Below are 24,322 nucleotides of genomic sequence, written 5' to 3' on the forward strand. Positions count from 1 at the left end.
CCCTTTTCTTTAAAAAAAAAAAAAAAAAAAGGACCAAGAAGATTTTTATAATGATTTTATAATGATACTTAATCCATTGAAGAGAACTCAGCAGCCTAGCTGCAGCTATATAGAAGATACAGATTTATATTTATCCATGGCTGGGTGTTATAGGATAGATAATGAAAGGACAAAAAACAAAAGCCATCTATTGGTAAATGAGTAGTAAAATGATGGACCATGGGATCAAAGCTAGCGAGGGGAAAATAGCAACAAAGTAGTGAGGGTGATAGAGGAAGAAAGCAGACAGGCTGATGAAAACAAAGACCATCAAGGAATAGGGGTAACCAAATGAACAATCTAGAGAGCTAGAAGGTCAATCCAGGCTCTAGATACAGCTGTTTGTGTAAAAGGTAGATGTCTTCCATTGTAATTCTTCCTATATAGAGAGTATATCAGAACTATGTAACTTACATATGGTTTTGTGATCTGGCCTGGGAATTTAGTGTAGTGATTAGATATTCCTGAAATCAGAAAAGCTAAGCATAATTACTTACCCTGTCTCAGATTTGTCAACCATAGATGGGAATAATAACAGTACTTCATATCTGTATGTAAAGTGCATATTGATTTCCAAACACCCAACTTAAAAACTTCTGGAAAAAAATCTATTTGTAATTTAGTGATTCTTTATGTTATTTTAGACACTACTTGGCATATGATGTTAATGCAGTTCCTTTAGTTTATTCAACAAATAGTTATTTGTTATTGAGTGATATAATGTGTCAGACACTGTCCTAGGTGCTGAGATCAAACACTAAACAAAAGAAAACCCCTGCCCTCGTGAGACTTACATATTCTAGCCAGGAGACAGGTGCTAAACAAAATGAAAGCCTGTATAACAGCAGGTGGTGATGATGTTTGGAGTCAGGGTAAGTGGGGAAAAGGAGGATAAGGAATATACGTGGAGTCTTGCATAAAATGCTATAGGAAGGCCTCCTTAGTAAAGGAGTATCTGAATATTTGCATAAACCACATAGATATCTGTGAAAGAACATTCTACACAGAGGGAGCAGTTAGTACTAAGTTTCTTAAGTGAAGCATACTTGACATGTTAGAAGCCTATAGAGAAGACCAGTGTGGCTACAGCTTCCTGAGAAAAGGCAAAGCTAGAAGGATATGAGAACAGAGAAGAAGCAGGCCAGCCATATCCTAAGTAGCCTAGTAAGCCATGCTAAGAACACTGGCTTTCATTCTGAGTGAAGTAGGAAGTCAGGAGGGTTTTGAGGAAAGGGGTGACATGATCTGACTTATGTGGAGATTCAATGATGGGGAAAAGCAGGGATGCCAATTACAAGGTTATTACAATAATCCAGATGAGAGTAACTGGGACCAAGGCAGAAGTGGAACTGGTAAGAAGTGATCAGATTCTGCATATATTTTGTAGGTAGAGCCAATAGGATTTGCTGGTTACTGGTTACGTGGTAAGAAAGAGAAAAGTCAAAGGTAACTTATAAGCTCTTTGGTCTAAGCAAACTAGAAAATGAAATTGCCATTTATTGAGATAGGAACAGTATGGATTGGGACAGAGAAAATAAAGAGTTTCAGGCATTATAAGCTTAAGATGCCTATTACATATCACAAGTAGATGATGTAGAGAAGACAAATATGAGTCTAAGTGAAAGGTATGAGCTAGTGACATGAATTTAAGAGTCATCAAAATAGAGAAGGCATTGACATGATATTGGATGAAAGCATACAAGGAGTGAACACGGGAAAAGCAGAAAAGACGTCTGAAGACTGGCCTGGGATAGAGGTCAGTTAATGAGAAGAAAGCAACATTGGATATTCACGTATAGAGGTCAGTTAATGAGAAGAAAGCAACATTGGATATTCAAGATGTGGCAGTGAGGAAGAATCAAAAGACAGTGGTATTTACAAGCCAAATGAAGTAAATTTTCCAATGTCTAAGATACAAATGTGGAATTGGGTATTTGAGGTAAAATAGAGGCCAAGAACATTGCAAGAGAAGTCAAGAGGCCAGAGTATTATGAGATTTGTTTTCTGTGGACATTGCAATCACCAAAAATATTGAGAATCACTATTTGAAGCTACACTGATTCCAACAGTGAGCCAGGTGGGGAAAAGCTCCAAGGGGTGAGAAGAAACAAGAGACACTAGAGGCCTACAGATATCTACAGTGTGATGGCACTGGCTTCCAAGTCAAGTCAAATAATTGTGAATATGGGGGTGTTGGTAATAATACGTTGGTCGTGTGAAAGTGTTGTTGTTAACCACTACAAAAATGGTGATTTCATATGGTTCAATCTAATAACAACATATATAAAATACATTAGAATGGTGATTGGCTTCCTAGGTTGATATATATTTATGTCAGTCCTATTTTCTCTTTCAGTTGGGAGACTCCCTGAGATCAGGAATTTGTACTTTACTGCATGTTTCTTTCATAGCACTTAGGATTTGCTTGGTACTTTTAGCTGGTCGTATAGTACTTTCTATATATAGATTATCACTATAATTGCTATTGTTGACTTCTGTTGTCATTTCAGGGCAATAATCATTCTCCTCACCTTCTGAATGAAAACAACTGAGAAAAATACACGGGCATTAGATGGCGGATCGATATCAGCTTTACTGCTGAGTAATCTGGAATAGAGAGAACACTTGGACCTGAGGCTGAGATGGGATCCCAAGTCTTTCTCCTCTGGAATATATTCATGCACTCAGTCCCTTGACAAATGCAAACTGCTCTCCAGGAGCACAGCCAGTTTCTAACATGAGTGGAGTGAACAGGGGAGGGTAAGGCTGGGATGGAAGTAGGAGGCACGAGTACATAAAAAAGACACCCGTCTTTGACTGCCTTCTCTCCACATCTCCCAGCACCAGCACTTCATGATGCTTTCTTTAGTGTCTTCACAGCCATCATGATAACACTGTGTTTTTAAACTTTGTTGGACATGTGGCAGTTTTGGAAGATGTGGTCAAAGGCAGCAACTATTCCCCCTTTCACTATTGTCACCCAGGGCTTGCTACAGTGAGTTTACCACTATGAGCAAGCAGCTCTCCGTGAGAGAGCAAGAGAGGCCAGGCCACATGTGTGCAGTGACCCTTCCAGCTATTTACCAATTAATTAAGGCATGCCTTTCCCAGGGACATGTGGACTGAAGGAATTGGAGAGAAAGGTGGATGTTTTCTCCCCGAAATATCTGATTGTGAAGCCTGAAGCTTACACAATTTGGACAGTCCTCTTTTTAAGGAAAATAATATAAAATTACAAGTGCGAAATTAGGTAGAAAGTTTGGAAGAGCCCTGAGGAAGTGAAGGTCTTGAAACTTTAGCATTATAGCTTTACAATAAATCCTCTTGTGCTCTTGAGAAGGGAGGAATACCTGTTTTAATACGTGCATCAGTTAGGATGCTCTCAGATACAAGCTTGCAAGCAAACCACTTGAACTAGTTTAAATTACAAAGAAGTGTAGTGGCTCACATTGATGAAGAGTCCAGCTGTTGGACAGGCTCCACAGTGGGTTGATTTAGCAGCTTAACAATGTCAGAATGACCCAGTTTCTTTCCATCTCTCCTCTGTGCTGTGCACAGTATCTATTCCATCTTCCACAGCTCCCCTCAAGTTCACAGCATGAATGCCAATGGCAACAAGAACTACTAGCCAACCTTTTCCTGTTAGAAAATAAAGGACAACTGCTTCAATCTTGGAGCAAAACTCCGAACTTCAAAAAACAGCCTGTTGGATTCAGGAGTCTAAATGATTAAACCCAGAGCCAAGCACCGTGGCAAGAAGGATAGGGCAGCCTTAATGTCAGGCCAGCCAGGGCCCACCTCCAGAGATAAGGATAAGGATATGGCTCATGCAAATCATGTGGCCACTGCATACCAGAGGAGTGGAACTGAGGTTGGTGAAAAATACAGCTACAGTATTAAACCAGAAGTGAGAGTATGGAATAATGATCTAAATGTACTGAAAAGTTTTCAAGATACTCCTCTGATTTACATTTTCCCCTCCATCATCATCTTTCTCCACCGCAAAACTGAAAGCCCCAGGAAGGCATGGGCCATCTGTTCACTAGTTACCCAGCACCTAGCGTAAGTGCTCAAGATGTACTAAGAGAATTCATGAATTTAGTACAAACTTTGGAGAAACAACTGGCAGGAACATTAAACAGGTACCTATAAGGGTTTATTTAAAAGGGAACTATATAAGAATATGCAGTAAGAGCAACAAAAACAAAAAATTAGGTTATTGAATGTGAGCTAAATTAATAATTTTCAAGTTAGAATCATATCTTATCAAAGAAAATGGAAATAGGACAAAAGGATTTTTTAAAGCAGCTCTTCAAACTAACATGCCTGAAGTGTCAGAGATTCAGTAAGACATCAAAAAATATTTTACAAGAACAGAAAGCTAAGTACAAAGTGAAGGATAATTAAGATAATCATTTTATTTTAACATTATACAAGAAAGGACAATTGGATTCCACACGAGCACTAAATTTGTAGTTGTGTAACGGAATGTCTTGAGCTGAATGCAATGATTTAACACGTTTTTCTATATACAAGTAAAACATAAAACAAGTAATCGTTTTTAGTGTGATAAAGCTACTGGAGGAAGAGAATGGTATAACAATTTTGCATGACCTCTGACTTTCCATTTTTCACATCTTTTACTCTCTAGAGTCCTTCCTGAAAAGATGGACAATAGTCTATCAGATTATGTTTTAAATATAGTAAGCCCTTTTGAAAATTAAACAACTCACTGGTAAATACTTCTGGTAAAAGGTTTATTTTTTTTAACTGAAACATTTTATTTCTTGAATTTTTGAATATTCAGTTTTATTAAATCAAGCCTTACCTCTTCTGAGTAATGTGGTGTTAGGTGCAGTAGAGTTCATTTAGGGTGGGGTGGTTAGACTGCAATGATTTTAAATCAAGGCTCCACCTCAGAAACCTAGGAATGTTAGTAGGAGATTTAAAAAGGTCCACAGCTTGCCAAGAACTTCAGCTATTCTGATAAACATTTTGATTACTGATGCTGACTGACTCTTGCATTCTAAACAGGTTATCCAAGTCTTAAACTTGATGCTTGTTGTGAAGATAGTATTTGAATCACCCTTCCCACAAAGATAGTCATTTATTTGTACATTTAAATATCTTTTTAAAAAATATTTTATGTATTTATTCATGAGAGACATATAGAGGCAGAGACATAGGCAGAGAGAGAAGCAGGCTCCCTGTGGGGAGCCTGATGCTGGACTCCATCCCAGGATCCCAGGATCAGGACCTGAGCCAAAGGCAGATGCTCAGCCACTGAGTCACCCAGGTGCCCCTTAAATGTCTATGTCAGTATGCCACAAAAGCATGGAAATTTTTCCTATGACCACACACCTTGCCTTGACTTTCTATACATCCCTAGTACTTAAGAATGGAGAAGAAAATATATATGTAAGAAAAAAATGCAAAAAAATGGTAGGCTTTGGAAAAGTAGATTTAATATTTTTAATTTGAAAACAGAATCAAGAGTATATAAAAGGCCTCTAAAAGTTGAATGCAAAATTATGTGAAAATTATGCCTAAGAATATTATGCCAATTGACATAACTTTTTCTACATGAAGAATCTGATTTTGCTTAGACCACTTTACCACCAATGAATATCCTCTCATAGGGAAAAAAATATGTTAGGTGACATGTTTAAAGTACCCTCAGTAGTATTTAAAGTGAATGGTCTTCAAACCTAATAGCTATATATATACTAAAAGACAGGAATCCTCTACTTCTGCAGACTGTTTTTAAGGTCCAAGATAATCTAATATATTCACAGAGGGAAGCCCTTTACGATGGCTGCCAATGGCCTATGTAATCTGCCCTACTGCCCTTTCCACTGGGACTTCATCTACTTCTTTTCCTCCTCTTACTTCAGCTCTACCTACACTGACTTCCTTGCTGTAGACAAACATGTCAGGCATTCTTGTTTTTAAGCCTCTGTCCCAGCTTAGACACCTGCCAGGAAAACTCTCTCACCTCCTTCAAATCTCTGCTCCAACTTCACTTTCTCAGTAATGCCTATCCTGTCCATCTGATTTAACATTGTGATTCTCCTCTTACTCTGCTTTTTCTCTACGACACTTATTACCTTGTAATAACATTCTATATCAGTTTTCTCATCTATTGTGTGTATTATCCACTTCTCATATAACGTAAGCTTCATGAAAGGACTTTCTTTTCCTTTTTTTGTTGCTTCACCCCAGTGTCTGAAGAAATGGTTGGCACATTGAAGGCTGGCAGTAAATATGTCTTGGATTAATGAACATTGCAGTGATCCGCTTGCTTACTGTTGAATCAGTAACCACTTTAATCATGTGAAATGTTTCAAAAGTCAAACTTCCTCAAAGAGGGTCTGAAAATGAACAAAGGGATTCACATTAAAAATGGAGCTGGGAAGCCCTAAAGGAGAACTTCTCACACGCTACTACTTACCACCTTTTACAGACCCCAATAGGAAACAGCTTCCCTGTACCTTCCACAATAGGAAGAAGCTTACTTTATCACTCTAATAATAGGAAGGAAGATTTCCTACTGTCCCAGCAACGAATCAGCCTGTGAGAAGTCCCCAAAATGGAACTCTTGTTCTCCTACAGTGGACTCTGGATCCAGCTTCCAACTTCCTTTCCTCTACAAAAACAAGCCCCTCTCTTTTCTCCCAACTTGCCTATGGTTTGCCAGAGTTTGAATGTCCCAAACTGCAATTACTCTGCTATTCCGAACAGACCTATTCTGCTTAATTTGAACAGCAAATTAACTGGCTATTTTAAGATTGACAAGAAGATTGTTACCCCACCCCACCCCCAACACACACACAATCAAATTCTCATTTCCCAATCTCCAACAAAAAAATTGATTTTTTTCCCCTTAAGGACGGAATATAAATGGGTAATATCACAATTTCAACCACACAAGATATAAATGAAGATTTTTAGTGATAGTATGCTAGGTTTCATTAAGCATCGAAACAATGCTAGTTGGGAAAATCCTAGAGACTCGACCAGAAAGTGCAATCTGGTCAGAAAGGCTTCCTGTGGGACTTCTAAGTAACCTCCAACAGGGCGATCATGTCCAAGGAAGGCATGAATGGCAGGCAATTAAGCCTGTTGGTTTTGCAGGTGCAGGCTGGACACCACCGCATACAGGACTCTCCTGCCGGTTTAGCCCAGTCCTGCCAACATACAGGCTTCGTGGTTTAGACGAAAACGCACAGCTGCTGGGTGGCTGGACGCACCCGCGAAGGAAGGTTCGCGGGCTACCTGGTCCTTCCACCTGTCTCTAAGTCCAAGTAACTGAAAACCTGAATTCTGTGACTCGTCAGCTCTGCGGTGGAAACCTAAATGGGTAATTCGTAGCTCGCAGTGTCCGGGGGGATTAGGTCCCCGAAACCTCCCCTCCTGCCCCTAACACCTGGGCCGGTCCAGTGGCTCCACGGTCGGAGCCACTCGGCAAAGGCGCGTCGGGGTCGCGCGTTACGCCGCCGCGTCTTGAGCCTCTGGCGAGCTGGGTCCGTTCCGCGCCTCTGCACGGGGTGGCCTGGCGCACGCCTCGCCCGGGCCGCTTGCAGACGTTGCACAAGGGGCGCCGGGCCCAGAGCCCAGGGGGACCCCCCCCTACCCCGCCCGAGCGGAGGAGGCTCGGCGGAGGCTGCGGACCGCCAGGGGGCACGACCCGGGAAAAGTTCCGGAGCTCCACCCCCCGGGGCGGGGCTGGGGCTCGGGCTCGGCCCAACCACTGCCCCCCGGAGGGGGAAGCCCTAGGGGCTGAGCCCCGCGTCCCAAGGCCGCGCGCCCGCCGAGCCCCGGGCTCCTCGCCCCTTGCTGCGCGCCCCCCCCCCGCCCGCCCGCCGCCCCGGCGCCCCGCCGAGGAGCCCCGCCCTGCCCGCACCCCGCGCCCCGGGCCCTCCGGTCCCCGCTCCGCCCCGCTTGGTGCGGTCCCGCGTCGCAGGTCACGCGGCGGCGGGGCGCGGCCTGCTCCGAGCCCAGGTGGTGTCCTCGCCCCGTCGGCGGTGTGCTGCGGCGCGGCCTCGCGGCTGGGACCATGCTGGGCTGGAGCCGGGTAGCGCTGGTCCTCGCGGCCGCGGCTGTCACCTGCGCCTCCGCGCAGCAGGCGCCGCCGGTGAGTGCGGGGGTGGGGGGGCGCAGGTGCGGGCGCGGAGGAGGCGCAGGTGCGGAGGAGGCGCAGGTGCGGGGGGGGTGCGCGGCGGACCGCTGGACCCCGTCCCGCTGGACCCCGTCCCCCTGGACCCGGTCCCGCCTCATTCCACACGGGCCGGGACAAGAAGGCCTTTCGGGGGAAACGCTCATCTCCGCAAAATGCTGATTGGGACTTGCGCACCCCCAAATGCGAGCGATCGCGCTTGTTTTTACCAGTTCCAGGCCCGCGCATCCTGAACTGCTAAGAACAAGCTCCCGGGGCCTCGTTACACACCTCAGAGAAGCCTGACGACTGTGGCATTCTCTGCCGGGTGACCGGGTGCCCAAGGAGACGAGGCTCCTGAAGTCCCTGAGGAAAGCCCAGGCGTCCCCATCCAGGGCGGTGGGAGCCGCCCAGACAGGGCCCGAGGTGGCTGCTGTGGCCTTAGCCCCAGAGTCATGGGAACTCCTGTCCCGTGGCTCTTTCCCCAAAAGGAAGTCACAGGAACTCAGACTTGGTAACTGCAAGGGACAGTGAGGGACCAGCCAGAGAAGGAAGTAGACTCAGTGGGAAAATGTCTAGCCAGAGGTCACACTACTGCTTACTGAAGCATGCCTAAACTCAGGCCTCTGGACACTGAGTTTGGTGCTCTTCCATAATTCTCTTCTTTAAAAGCAGTGAGACTCCATTTCTCTTTGCCAGCAGATCAGATGAATATGCAGAAAATGCCAAAGAAGGCATCTCATCTGACCTGAGATGTGATGAGGGTGGTTTTGAAAAGCTTAGGTAGGCTATTGACAGGCATTTCCTTCTCTTTTTATTTTTCTAAGGAGACATGATCTAAGAATGAAATCATGGTGGGATATTATTCATTCAATAAAATTGATAGACTGTTAAGCAATAAAAACATAATAAAATGGCACTACAGTGATTTTAGTAACAGAAAAATATGCGGTATACACTCGTGGACAAGGATTGGAAGAGTGTACAAAGAAATAAAGTGTTTGCTTTAGTGTGTGTAGGGAATTCATATGCTGTAAAGTGGTTGGGATCTTGAGAATTTTAAAAGAATTTAATACTTTGATACCATAGGGGCCCTTCAGTCAGAGGCCACCAGAAAACACGCGTAGTTGAACAAATCGGGTTTATTACTCTTTGCAGTGGGAAAGAACGCACACCATGGGCAATTGTAGGGCCTCTCAGTAAAAGGGCATTTGGCAAAACCTATTTCATAATTTGGACTTTGATTGTGTGATTGGGGATAGGTCTAAGGAATAGGAGGTTTGCTCTACATTGGATACTTTCAGGAGGTGGGGCAATTCTGTGATTGAGTAAAGAAGAAACATTCATTTAGCAAGAGAAGGGGGTGTTTGGCATTTTGTGGGTTGCACAATACCCTTGTTTTTGTGCTTAAACAGAATCATGAAGTAGATTTGTTTCATTTTATCATGTTTCAGAGTAAACTGAGGTATTTTTTGAAATTGATTATAGCCAACATGAGATCAAAAGTGGCCTGAATGTGTTATACCAGTGCGTAATAATATTGGGGTCTAATTGTGAACCTCTGAGCAGTTTCAGGGGTCTGGGGGTACATTTATTTTTCCTTCTTTGGCATTTTCTGCATGAGTTTTTAAAAAGCCATCTTTAGAACAACAAGATAATAGTTCTTATCTAGAATAGTGGTTGTCAAAATCTAGTCTAGCCTGTTGGGAAGCTGTTTTTATAAGTCCTAAATGAGAAAAATGAGGGCACAAAGCCAAAATTATTAATTTAGAATGCTATCTGTTCTAATTTTGTGGCTTTTCAATTTTTCTTTTTAAGGTGTTTTTTTTCTTTTATGTACATGGGGTTTTGTTTGTTTTTTAACATCTCCACTGGGAGGATAAAAATTTGGACTCCCTTGTGCTGGGCTTTTTAAAATATTTCATTAATCTGGAAAATTCTGTCTGAAAGAAACCATTGAAAGTTCACAGAAGTATTGTGACCTCATTCTCTGAAAAGAATAAGCAGTTTTGCACTTTGAATCATATGGTAAATTGTGTGTATCCACATAGTAACAAAAGATATTTCAAAACTACTTTTGATAAATGTGAACAATGAGGACGGCTTTAAATTACAAACAAATTATTTGATTTGGAATGTCTGTGGGTTTTGTGTTTGAGGCTTTTCACAATACAGTATGTTTTAAGGTCTTCCTGAGTCATTCTTAATTACCCATTTTATCAAAAGACCTACTAAATGATGGTGGTGGCAGAGGTGGCCACAAGAAGTATCTGAAGTGGGAGATGAAGACTGTGTCATCCAAGGCTCTGGACCTTTTCACATTAAAAAGATCAGAAGTTAAAGGGAGCAAAGGTGGATATAAGGAGACTAGTCTGGGGGAGAAAACAGTGCAGTGGAGAGAGAGAGAGAGAGAGAGAGAGAAGTGGATGGTTCTAGAAAAAGTTTGGAACGAGCAGAAGGAAGGATTGGGTGAGGATGGGGGACAGCTGACTTTCTCAAGTGCTTAGTTGGCCAAATGTCAGCATCACTGCAAGGGAACACAAGAAGGGAAAAATTGTGGTGAAAGAATGAAGATTGTTTTTATTCTGGTTATATTGAATTTCCAGTTGCACCAGGATATCCAGGAGGCTGTTGGGACTGCAGCTCAGAAGAGGGAGATGGGAGTCGCAGGCATGCTACTTAAAGCCACTGGAGAAAGTGAACATTGAGCAGATGGATGACATAGAAAGAGAAGAGGACAGGCAAAGATTAAGGGGAGAGAAGAAATGGCAAAGTTTAAAGCAGCAGCCAGGGTGGAAGAGTGAGTGTTGCAGAAGCTCAGAGGAGAGAGTGGAGCAGGTTCTCCCTGTGTTGGATGCCTCTGAGATGCCAGGTATGTTATACATGGCAGTTGGAGGTCATTGGTCATGGTCACCTTGGCCTGAGCAGTGTTGAGAGCAGAAAATAAGCTGATGTAGGCTGAGGCATGATGAGAAGGAAAGGAATCGGAGTGAGACTGATGACTGTTGTCAGTCATAAATCTGAGCAGATTCTGAGAATGAAACATAATGGCTCAGTAATTAATTGCTGAGTCAAACTTATTTTTATGCATCAACTTCTCATACAAAGTGTGAGCTTTTATTAACAGTGATTTTTACTAAGTTTCCAAGAACCACATACACCCCCTCTCTTCCTGCCTGCCCAGTATTATTATAGTGCATCTGCTTTCCCCAGGTACCATAAAGGAAGGGACACACAGATATAATCTATTCACTTAGTTAACAAATATTGCATGACTACTGTGTGCCAGATTCTGTTCCAGATGCTGTTAATGAGTTAGTGATAGATACAAAGGTTCCAGCCCTCATGGAAGGTTTATTCCTATTCCTTTTACCTAAATGTTCCTAATTTAATAGAGTTCCATCCCATCAAAGGTCGGGAAACAAACTGCTTGCTCATTGGAGTTTCTTATATGTGCAAAAACATGCCTTACTCAATAGGTGTGTGTCTGCTCTGTTGTACACAGGGAACATTAGATTTTCACCACTTCCTCTGGTCCTGCGAAGCAAAAATGAGAAAGCAGGTGAAAGATCTTGAGATTCGAAGTTGGTTGCTTTTCCCCTGTGATAGAGTAGCATGATATGCTAAGCCAACTACATAAACCTCTATCACCTATTTATAATCTTTACCTATCAGGTATTTAAATTTTTACCTGTCTTGATAAGGTTGTCTATTATTAAAACTGTGTATAGTTAAATTTGGAGATAGTAAGAAACTTTAAATAACAAATGAGCTTGTTGTAATTCCATTTCAAGTCTCTACATAGATTTTGAAGCTGTCATCCCTCATCGAAAACTCCCTTGACGGTGAGATTGCAGCTGTCTCCACTCTACCCCCAAATCTAACCTTTTTGTTTAAAATGACTGTGGCATTAAAACCTTTAGAGCTCCTGAAATAGCCTGGTTTTATGATGCTACCTTTAAAAATCTCAATCACGTTTACCCTTTACTCTTTCAGCCAGATTCTGTGCCGATGTTATGCCTATACTTCATGTTTGTTTATTGCTGCCAGGATTATTCTAGCACAGTGTTTTATTGGCCTCAGACTCCCACATACAGGATGGCAAGGCTACTGTCCCCTCTGGGGCAGGTGGACTTTTCTCCTAAGTCTTGACAGAGCACTTTTAACATCCCTCACATTGTCTCATAAGAAATATGCCTTGTTGGGATCCCTGGGTGGCTCAGCAGTTAGCGCCACCTTGGGCCCAGGGCCTGATCCTGAAGACCCAGGATCGAGTCCCATGTCAGGCTCCCTGCATGGAGCCTGCTTCTCCCTCTGCCTGTGTGTGTCTCTGCCTCTCTCTCTCTCTCTGTGTCTCTCATGAATAAATAAAATCTTTAAAAAAAATCAGCCATTCTTTTTCTCTAAAATAATAGATGTATGACTATTAATTTTTTTCTAAGATTTTATTTAGTGCTTTTAGTTTACTTTTGTTTTTTTAAAGATTTTATTTATTGCCCAATGCAGGGACTCGATCCCAGGGTTCCAGGATCACACCCTGGGCCAAACGCAGGGGCTAAACTGCTTAGCCACCCAGGCATCCCAAAATAAAATCTTAAAAAAAAAAAAAAAAAGAAATATGCCTTGTCGTTAGATTTTTATATTGGCTTTTGTACCCACGTTGTGCAGATATAATTATTAGGATGACATGAGCATTATTACATTGCACTGGTTGCTGAGTTGATTATAGTGATCATCAAAAGCCCTGAAGGAAATGGAGATTGTTCCCTATTAGGGATTATTTGTTTTAAAAGATTTTATTTATTTATTCATGAGAGACCGAGAGAGGCAGAGACGTAGGCAGAGGGAGAAGCCTGATACAGGACTTGATCCCGGGACCCGGGGTCCCGCTCTGAGCCACAGGCAGATGCTCAACCACTGAGCCCCCCCAGGTGCCCCTCCCTATTTAGGAATTGAGACTTTGGTTTTATTGCTGTTTCCGTGGGAAACTGTGTAAGAGAGCAGGGGAAGGAAGCTGGGCTGGAGCTCTGGAGACTGCTTCTGTCACCGGTTGTGTAACTCTCAGTCCCTGATGGAGATGGGCCTTGTATCCTGAACATGAAGTTAAAGTTCCTGATAACGTGAAATTCAGTAAATTGGATTTTTATGAATTAAATCACATTTTTTTTTTTTTTTATGATAGTCACAGAGAGAGAGAGAGAGAGGCAGAGACACAGGCAGAGGGAGAAGCAGGCTCCATGCACCGGGAGCCCGATGTGGGATTCGATCCCGGGTTTCCAGGATCCCACCTTGGGCTAAAGGCGGCGCTAAACCGCTGAGCCACCAGGACTGCCCTTCAGTGTCCATTTATAACATTGCTAAACAAGGACTGGTGAACTTAGAGTAGTGCCCTCCATTGCAGTTATATGTTGTAATTTTTTTTAATAGATTTTATTTCTTTACTTATCTAAGAAAGAGCTAGCACAAGCAGCGGAGGGGCAGAGAGAGAGGGAGAAGCTGAGCAGGGAGAAGCTGAGAGAGAGAAGCTGAGCAACACGGAACTTGATCCCAGGACCCGGGGATCATGACCTAGGCTAAAGGCAGATACTTAATAGACTGAGCCACCCAGGCACCCCTATTGTTGTCTTTTTTTTTTTTTAAGATTTATTTTAGAAAGAGAGAGTGCTCATGAGACTGGGGGAGGGGCAGAGGGAGAAGAGATCATCTCAAGCAGCCAATTCCACGCTGAGCATGGAGCCCAACATGGGGCTTGATCCCATGAGCCAGAGACCATGACCTCAGGGGAAACTGAATGAGCCACCCAGGTGTCCCTTGTTGTTTTTAAGTTTAGTTACTTAACATACATAATATTAGTTTCAGCTCTACAATATAGTGATTCATCATTTCCATACATCACCCGGTGCTCATCACCAGTGCCCTTAATCCACCCCTCCCCCCATAACCATCAGCTTGTTCTCTATAATTAAGAGTGCTTCTTGATTTGACCTTTCCCCCCTTTGCTCTTTTGTTTCTTAAACTCCACATATAAGTGAAATCATATGGTATTTGTCTTTCTCTGACTCATTTTGCTTAGCATAATACTCTTTTAACTCCATGTTGTTGCAAATGGCAAGATTACATTCTTTTTTTGCTGAATGATATTCCATTTTGTGTATATACCACAGCTTCCTTATCCATTCATCAGACACTTGGGCTGCTTCCATATCTTGGCTACTGTAAATAATGCTGCTATAAAACATTGGGGGATATATATATATATATTGGGGTGCATGTTTTCCCTTGAATTAGTGTTTTTGTATTCTTTGGGTAAATACCCAGTTAGTGCGATTACTGGATCATAGGGTAGTTCTGTTTTTAATTTTTTGAGGAACCTCCATACTGTTTTCCACAGTGGCTGTGCCAGTTTGCATTCCCACCAGCAGTGCATGAGGGTTCCTTTTTCCCCACATCCTTGACAATACCGGTTGTTTCTTATGTTGTCAATGTTAGCCATTCTGACAGGTGTGAGGTGATATATCATTGTAGTTTTGATTTGCATTTCATTGATGGTAAGTAATGATGAGCATCTTTTCATGTGTCTGTTGGCCGTCTCTATGTCTGCTTTGGAAAATGTCTGTTCATGTCTTCTGCCCATTTTTTTAGTAAGATTATTTTGGGGGCGGGTGTCGAGTTGTTTGAGTACTTTAAATATTTTGGATACTAACCCTTTATCAGATATATCACTTGCAAATATCTTCTCCCGTTTTGTAGGTTGACTTTTAATTTTGTTGATTGTTTTTTCACTGTGCAGAAGCTGTTATTTTGATGTAGTCCCAATAGTTTATTTTTTACTTTTGCTTCCCTTTGTCTCAGGAGACAAATGAAGAAAAAACTTGTTTAATCCAATGTCAAAGAAGTTACTGCCTATGTTTTTTTTCTTTGAGGATTTTTATGGTTTCAAGGTCTCACATTTAGGCCTTTAATCCATCTTGAATTTATTTTTGTGTATGGAGTAAGAAAGTGGTCCAGTTTCATTCTTTTGCATGTTGCTGTCCAGTTTTCCCAGCACCATTTATTGAGGAAGCTGTCTTTTTCTCATTTGATATTTTTTCCTGCTTTGTTGAAGATGAATTAACCATACAGTTGTGCGTTTAATTCTGGGTTTTCTATTCTTTTCCATTGATCTGTGTGTGTGTGTGTGTGTGTGTGTGTGTGTGTGTGTGTTTGTGCCAGTATTATAGCATTTGATTACTACGGCTTTGTAGTAGAACTTGAGGTCTGCGAATGTAATATAACTTGTAGTGCCTCCAACTTTACTCCTCTTTGTCATGAGTCCTTTGGCTATTCAGGGTCTTTTATGGTAATATACAAATTTTAGAATCCTTTGTTCTAGTTCTGTGAAAGATGCTCTTGGTATTTTGATAGAGGTTGCATTTAAAAATGTAGATTGCTTTGGGTAGTATAGATATCTTAACAGTATTTCTCTGTCCAATCCATGAGCATGGAATATCTTTCCATTTCTTTGTGTCTTCTTCAATTTCTTTCATCAGTGTTGTTTAGTTTTCAGAGTGTAGGCCTTTCCCTCTTTAGTTACCTGTATTCCCAAGTATCTTCTTATTTTGGGTGTTGTGCACTTCGGATAGTTTTCTTAATTTTTCATTCTGCTACTTCATTATTGGTGTATACAAATGCAACAGATTTCTGTAGATTGATTTTTATATCCTGCAACTTTACTAAATTCATTGATCAGTTCCAGCAGTTTTTTTTTTTTTTTTTTTTTTGCTGGAGTCTTTTGGGTTTCCTCTACATAGTATATAAACTGAAAATTTTACTTCTTCCTTACCAATTTGGGTGCCTTTTAGTTCTACTTTTTTGTTGTCTGAGATTTATGGCTAGAACTTCCAGTACTATGTGGAATAAATATGATGAGACTGGACATCCTTGTCTCATTCCTGACCCGAGGGGGGAAAAAAATGGGTTTTTGCCCATTAAGGGTGATGTGAGCTGTGGGTTTTTCACATACGTCCTTTGTTGTGTTGAGGTATGTTCCCTCTGAACCTACTTTGTTGAGGGTTTTTATCATGAGTGGATGTTGTACTTTGTCATATGCTCCCTTGTTCATCTTGGTTATTTTCCATTACTCTGTCTTCTAGATTACTAATTCATTTCTCTGCTTCTTTAATTCTAATGTTCATTTCATCAGTGTATTTATCATTTCATTTATTGTATTCTTTATTTCTGCTTTATTTTTTTTTATATCTGTGTTAAGGGTCCCATTCATGTCTTCTACTTTTCTCAAGTCCAGTTAGCATCCTTATGATTATTACTTTAAATTCTCTATCAGGCATGTTACTTATATGTGCTTCCCTTAGATCTCTGGCCATGGCCTTATTACCCTGTTCTTTCATTTGGAATAAGTTTCTCTGTCTTATTTTATCCAAGTCTCTGTGACTATTTCTGTATGTTGGAAAAGTCAGTATCTCCTGTTCTTGTGAAAAATGGCCTTATGAAGAAGAGGTCCTATAGTGCCTTGCCATGCAGTGTTTCTTGTTCCCGAAGGCCTGGTGCTTCTGGGAGTGTCTCCACTGTGTGCTGCCTGTGCTCTGTTTTTGTGTCCTGGCCACTCTTTCTGTCAGGCCACTTATCTGTAGGCCACTTATCTCTCTTCGTTTGTGGGCAGTGTTTGGTCCCTGGCCTAATTGTAGCTAGTTTTAATTGGATGTGTTTTGGTCTGTTTGTGAAATGAGACTGTTGCCACTACAGCTGGAACAGAAGCTGTGTCAAACTCCCAAGTGGGGAGACCCAGTGTGAGAAGGGGTTTGAGCCAGTCTTTTAGGGGAAGTGAACCACTGTGCTGGGACTGAGGCGAGTGTGACTTGGGTTGGGGAGGGGAGAGCAGAGGAAGGCAGTTCCACTGGTGTGTAGGGTCAGAGTTTGGTATAAGCACATTAAGTAGTGAGTGTGGTTATAGTGCTAGTTCCTGCAGGTAACCCTGTGCTTATGCTCAAGGGCAGGGGAGGGAAATGTGCCAGCCAGCTTGTTCTTGGAGGAGTCTCCTTGTGAACTCTCTCTGGGATGTGCTCAGAGGTGAGCAAATAACCCCCGTACCATGTGCCCCAGGTGCTCTTCAGATCACTATTGCCACACACTACAGATTATTTGCCTGCCTTCTCTCTGAAGAGCTGCGCAATGCTCTCTGAACTCTACCCAAACCAAGCCCTCTGATCTTTAAAACTCTAGGCTTTAAGCCCCACTGGTTTCCAGAAGTCACAAAATTTGGCCCGTCTTGCTTTCCAAGCCAGTTTCTTTGGGGATTTCGTTTTCCCTTGTACTCCCCTGTGAGCTAGTCTGTCTCTTGCCCTTCTCTGTGGCCCTGCTTCCCTCACCACTGCAGCAGTCATGATCTCTTCCTCTCCCATACCACATCTGTGTCCTTCCTACTTTCTTCACTATGGCCTTTTCTCTACCTTTAGTTCTGCCAGTTTTCGGGTCAGTTTCTGAGGTATTTAGGATGATTTGGTAGTTATCTGGTTGTATTCATGGGCTGAAGGAGGCCTAGGGTCCTCTCACTCTGCCATCATCTTCCTGTCCTTGCTCTATATGTTATTTTATTTTTTTAAGGTTTTATTTATTTATTTATTCATGAGAGACACAAAGAGAGAGAGAGAGAGGCAGAGACACAGACAGAGAGAGAAGCAGGCTCCATGCAGGGAGCCCGACAGTGGGACTCAATCTCGGGTCTCCAGGGTCAGGCCCTGGACTGAAGGCAGGCGCTAAACCGCTGAGCTACCCAGGGATCCCCTCTATATGTTATTTTAAAATAATTTTAGATAATGATAGTTTCAAATACTTAAATTGTCAGAGAATCAGTCTTTGAAAATCTTCACATAATGTAAATGAAATTATGCAATTTTTAAAATTAATGTTGTAAAATTTGTATCAAAGTGTATTTAGTTAAAATCAAATGATCTAGATAGGCTTCTGATGAGAATCCATAATTTCCTGCTTCATTCTTTCTACCCCCATTACCCTTCCCTAGAAGCAAACACTTTGGACTATTTGTACTCAGGGGATATCAGCCAGAACCTGTATCTACTGTCACACTAGTTGTTTGCAGCTCAGTCTGTTTGGATTAATTGGTGCCCAAGCCATATTGGGGCCTAAAAGTTTTTAATCACTCCTGGTTTATTTTTATGAATATTACTTTGGTATGTTGATGCTTACTTTGCCTCAATCAGCGTTAGGCGTTGTACTCCAGTCCTGCAATGATGGATAAAAATTTAGCTTCCCTTCAGTCATCTTCCCTGCACCTTTTTTTTTTTAACAGTTTTGAAATATAACTGATATACAGTTCACTCCCTAAAACTATTTTTGGTTTCAGAATATTCACAGAGTTGTGCAGCCATTTCTCCAGTTTTTTTTTTAAGATTTTATATATTTATTCATGAGAGATGCAGAAAGAGGCAGAGACACAGGCAGAGGGAGAAGCAGGCTCTCTGTGGGGAGTCCTTTGCAGGATTCGATCCCGGATCCCAGGATCACATTCTGAGCCAAAGGCAGACGCTCAACCACTGAGCCACCCAAGCATCCCTCTCCAGTCAGTTTTAGAACATTTTCATCACCCCAAAAAGAAACCTCTTAGCCCTTAGCCCTAACCCTGAAACCAGCCCCTCAGCCCTAGGCAATCATTTACATACTTTCTGTCTCTATGGATTTGTCCTTTTTCAACATTTTATATAAAGGAGATCAGATCATAAAGTATGTGGCCCTTTGTTACTGGCTTCTTTCACTTAGCATCGTGTTTTCAAGGTTCATCCACATTGTAGCATGTATCAATACTTTATTTCTGTTTATGATTGAATAATTTCCATTGTATGGATATACCACATTTTGATCATTCATTCATCCATTAATGGACATTTGGATTGTTCCCACTTTTGGTATTGTAATGCTGCTATGAACATTTCTATTTGTGAATGTTTTTTTGTGTGTGGACACATATTTTCATATCTTTTGAGTTTATACCTAGGAGCAGACTTGTGGGGTCACATGATAACTATATGTCTAACTGAGAGAGTACCAGTTTTCCAAAGCAACTGCAATATTGTACATTCCCACCAACACTGTATGAAGGTTCAATTTCTCTACATCCAAGCCAACACTTGTTTTATTATTATTATTATTGCCATATTAGTGGATATGAAGTGATATCCCATTGTAGTTTTTTTTTATTTTTAAAGATTTTATTTATTTATTCATGAAAGACACATAGAGAGAGAGAGGCAGAGGCACAGGCAGAGGGAGAAGAAGCAGGCTCCATGCAGGGAGCCTGATGTGGGACTCGATCTCAGGACTCCAGGATCACATCCTGGGCCGAAGGCAGGCGCTAAGCTGCTCAGCCACCCAGGGATCACTCATTGTAGTTTTGATTTGCATTTTCCTATTGGCAAATGGTGTTTGGCATCTTTTCATATTTTTGTTGACTTATATCTTCTCTGGAGAAATGTCTGTTCAAATCCTTTGCCTATTTTTTAATTAAATTGTCTTTTTCTTATTGAGTTGTAAGATATTTATATATTCTAGATACAGGTCTCAGACATATGAATTACAGTTGACATAATGAAATTGAGACAGAGAGAGAGAATCTTAAGCAGACTCTGCCCTGCATGCGGAGCCCTACTCAGGGCTCCATCTCACACCCCTGAGTGACCCCAGGTCATGACCTGAGCTGAAATCAAGAGTTGGAAGCTTAACCAACTGGGCCACCCAGGCGCCCCTATCCTGACTATATTTTGCATATTTTTCAACTTCTGATATATTCTCTCAGTATTTATTGTGTCTGTTCTTAAGACCTACTGAATTCCCATTCTAGTTGGGACCATTTTGTTTTTATTTGGACCATACTTTTCTGATGCTACAGTTTCTTCCTATTATTTCTAGTTGTTTTTCTTTTCTTCATAAATTCCGTTCTTCTCCTGAATCCTCAAGTTCTTCCAGTCCTTCAGCCATACAGTTTAGTCTCCTTTGTTAGGACACCTGTTCCTGAGAGCCTTCTCTGTCCTCAGGGTTCCCTTTACCGTGTATGCTGGAGCCATTCTTTTGGGATCCTGTTCTTTGACTTGGTTTACTCTCGTTTTGCTAGAATATAAAAGTAACTTGTTAAGAAATAATGTGTGGGAGATCAACTTTTCTGCATCTTTGCAATGACTTAAAATCGAGATTTCATTTAAATCCCAAAATTGATCAATGTCTTGACCAGTTATAAAATTCTAGTTTGAAATTAATTCCCTGCAAAGGAAATAATGGCATCATTCTCTTCTGGCATTCACGTAGCTTGTGAGAAGTCTGATGGGAGTGTAATTCTTATTCTTTTGCAGGACCTCCTCCCCAACCCAGTGCTTATTTGTCTTTATTTATGTCTGAAATAGCATGGTTATGTGTCTCACTGAAGGCTCTTTTTTTTTTTCCAGTAATTTTTTTTTGAGTAATCATTAGGCATTTTCATTTTAAAACACATCTCTATTCAGGTCTAGGAAAATTTCTTGTATTATTTCTTTCATAGTTTCCTCTTTATTTTTTGTGTTTTCTCTTTTCTGAAATCCTGTTAATCAGATGCTGAACCCTGCATATTGATTTTATAAACCTTTCTATTTTTTTTCTCCTGTGGTTTATTTTATAATTTTATTTTTCCTATGTTTTCTTTATTTAAATTAGATTTAGTTAACACACACTGTATTATTAGTTTCAGAGGTATAATTTAGTGATTCAGCAGTTGCATATAACACCCAGTGCTCATTACATCAAGGGCCCTTCTTAATGTCCATCACCCAGTTACCCCGTCCCCCCACCTCCATCCCCTCTAGCAACCCCCAGTTCCCTAGAGTTCAGCACCTCCTATGGTTTGCTTCCCTTTCAATTTTCATCTTATTTTTCCTTCCCTTCCCCTATGTTCATCTGTTTCTTAAATTCCACATCTGCGTGAAATCATATGGTATTTGTCTTTCTCTTATTTGACTTATTTCCCTTAGCATAATACACTCTCATTCCATCCACATCATTGTAAATGGCAAGATTTCATTCTTTTTTGGTTGAGTGATACCCTGTTGTGTGTGTGTGTGTATACATATACATATGTATACACACACACACACACACACACACCCCACATGTTTTTTATCCATTCATCTGCCAATGGACATCTGGGCTCTTTCCATATTTTGGCTATTGTGGACATCACTACTATAAACACTGGGGTTGGGGATCCCTGGTTTGGCGCTGCCTTTGGCCCAGGGCACGATCCTGGAGTCCCGGGATCAAATCCTGCTCAGGCTCCTGGCATGGAGCCTGCTTCTCCCTCTGCCTGTGTCTCTGCCTCTCTCTCTCTCTCTCCTCTCTGTGTATTCTCATGAATAAATAAATAAATAAATCTTTAAAAAAAACCACTGGGGTGCAGGTGCCCTTTTGGATCACTATGTTTGTATCCTTTGGATAAATACCTTTCCTGTGTTTTCTATGTAATTTTTTTTCTATATTGTAAGACAGATTTTCTCACCTTTACTTTTCTATCTTTTTATTTCAGCAGTTTTTCTTTTAAGTATTTGATTTACCTCTTTTCATGTCATCTTGTTTTATAAATAGAACATATTTCTCTTGAGGTTACTGTTAGAGTAATCAGAGTATTGAAGCTGATTATTACTTTACATTATTTTTTCTGTTCCTTAAATTATTGAATATTTTTGAGTTAGGTTATTTTTCATTTGTTTTCTTTGTGCCTAAATATTAGACCTAGAGGCGTTTACTCTCAGGCAGGAGTCATTCAGCTTTTTTGTACAGGGCTAGATAGTATCTTTAAGGCATTGTGGGTTAAGAGGAGAATCAAGGATATTATGTAGGGTACTTATATAACATATATTTCCACAAGTTTTTTATCGATGAAAATATATTAACAAGTTAATACATTTGTCTTTGTAATACAGGTCTACTAATGAGAAGCACTGATTTCTTACAGAGTAGGCACTTTGCTTACTGGGATTCGGGTTTGGTGTTTCAAATTGATAGCAAATGGTTATATGTAATTCCTGGTCTGTTACGAGATTTTACATATTTCATCTTGGTGTCTTTTTGTATGGATAGTGTGGTAGGATGAGTAATAGCTTCTCCAAGATGCCCATTCCTAATCCTGAAAAGGTATGTTCCCTTTATGGCAAAGGAGACATTGTAGATGCAATTTCGTGAAGCAGCTTGACATGGGGACATTATGTGGGATTACCTGAACGAGCCCAATATAATCACAAAGATCCTTATAAGAGGGAGGCAGGAGGCCAGAGACGAGAAAAGATGCTATTCTCCTGGCTTTGATGATGGGGGAAGGGGCCACAAGCCAAAGAACACAGGTGACCTCTAGAAGCTGCAAGTCAGGGAAACACATTCTGTTTTAAGAGCCCCAGAGGGAGCACAGTCCTGGAACCCACTACAGACTCTGACCTCCAGAGCTATAACATAGCGTAGTTTGTGGTGTTTTAAGCCATTAGGTTTGTGGTAACTTGTTACAGCAGCCATAGGAAACTAATATAGCTAAGTGCTGCCAATACTGGGTCCATGAGCCTATGATTGTAAATGACTCTGCGTCTGAGGCACCTTCAGGTAATTTTGGGGAGGTAGGTGGTAGATGCGGAGTGTTGGCTGATAAGACCAAGGAGAAGCAGCTGTTGTGAGGGAAGGCCCTGCCTGAGAGGTCCTGGCTCAGAGTGGCAATTATCTTGGAGGGTACTAGAAGGATATTAAATGAAGGTAAAAGGAGAGTTAAATCAAGAGGTCCTGACCTCTTCCTCCAAACCACACATGACATTATCACTAAGCAGAAAATGAAACACTCAGTCTTTCTCTCCCTCTCTTTTTTTCACACATACACACCACCTCCAAGGGTTTTCCTCTAAAGAAATGGAAAAAAGTCGTCTAGAAAGAACAAAGACAGCTTGTACAAGTGTTCATGCTTTCCAGCAGTGGCTGGCAAACAACAGTTGGCAGGCCCGATACAGCCTGCCACCCGTTTTTTGTAAGACTTGCGAACTAAGAATGGTGTTGACATTTTTTAAAAGTTGAGGGGAAAAATCAAAAGAAGATTAATATTTTGTGACTTGTGAAAATTACATGGAATTCAAAAAAATTATATGGAATTCACGTGTTAGTGTCCATAAACAGAGTAGTATTGGAACGTTACCACACTTGTGTATTGCTTGTCGTCTGTGGCCGCCTCGCATTAGAGCAGGTGAGTTGTCTAGCAGAGCCTATGTGCAGTGTGCTTTGGCTTTTCTCTCCTGTTGGCACAGTTCAAGTGACGGCTATGCAAGTTTAACTGCATTTTAACTGCCACACATATCAATGCACCATGTTATTTTTATCTGTAAAAGAAATTATCAGTGCAAACCTGTCATGTCAAAACACAAAAAGTAAACTTCAGGTGTGCTCTTGAGTCAAAGTGGAGTGTGGGTTATCTTGTCAGTTAATTAGAAGACAAAGGACACCTAGCATTGTGCTGAAGAAATGCAGTATATGTCAACATGGCATGATTAAGCAGTCGTCACAGTATTCCCGACTCCTTGGAAAAAATGATCAGGAAAATAAGACGATTTAAAACAGTATCTCATCACAGAATTTATTTACAAATTTTAAAAAGCAAAATGAGGTTGCAACCAAAGTAGGTCTTGAAGTAGCTCATCTGTTAGCAGAGCAAGGAAAGCGATTTGCCCATGGTGAGTTAATGAAATCACATTTGATTGCAGCAGTAGAAGAAACGTGTCCTGAGAAAATTTCTTTTGCACTATTGGCCTTTAGGTGAGAACAGTTACCCAGGACTTTGGTAGAAACATTCATGTCAATTGAAGAGCAAGGCAAATGGATTCCCAGTTATTGATACTGAAGTGTTTGACACTGATTCATTATTGCTATTTATCAAAGCACCAATGCCAAGTTTGAGACTGAAGAATAAGTCTCTCTGAATAGTCTGCGTGGAATAACTACGAGCAAGGATGCTTTCACAGAACTTGAGAATTTAGTAATTCAGGAAGACATGAAATGGAATCTGTTTTGTAAAACAACTGACAGTGGTGATGAAAATATGTGTGGAGCACACAAAAGCTTAGTCGGACA

The 24,322-nt window shown here is 41.3% G+C and overlaps 1 protein-coding gene across 2 annotated transcripts in view; it reads left to right on the forward strand.

Annotated features, from left to right (window-relative positions):
- Positions 1-7,946: 7,946 nt before the first annotated feature.
- The window catches only part of ASAH1 (N-acylsphingosine amidohydrolase 1), a 44,757-nt gene continuing 28,381 nt past the window's right edge, over positions 7,947-24,322 (forward strand). Inside the window, exon 1 of one of the 2 annotated variants that reach the window (XM_041751954.1) lies at positions 7,947-8,173. In XM_041751954.1, the coding sequence (XP_041607888.1) occupies positions 8,096-8,173 (78 nt within the window). In that variant the 5' untranslated portion in view covers positions 7,947-8,095. The remainder of the gene's footprint in view (positions 8,174-24,322) is intronic. The other variant, XM_041751953.1, reaches the window with a different exon arrangement.

Source organism: Vulpes lagopus, chromosome 4, assembly GCF_018345385.1.
Source record: "Vulpes lagopus strain Blue_001 chromosome 4, ASM1834538v1, whole genome shotgun sequence".
NCBI classification, from domain to species: domain Eukaryota; kingdom Metazoa; phylum Chordata; class Mammalia; order Carnivora; family Canidae; genus Vulpes; species Vulpes lagopus.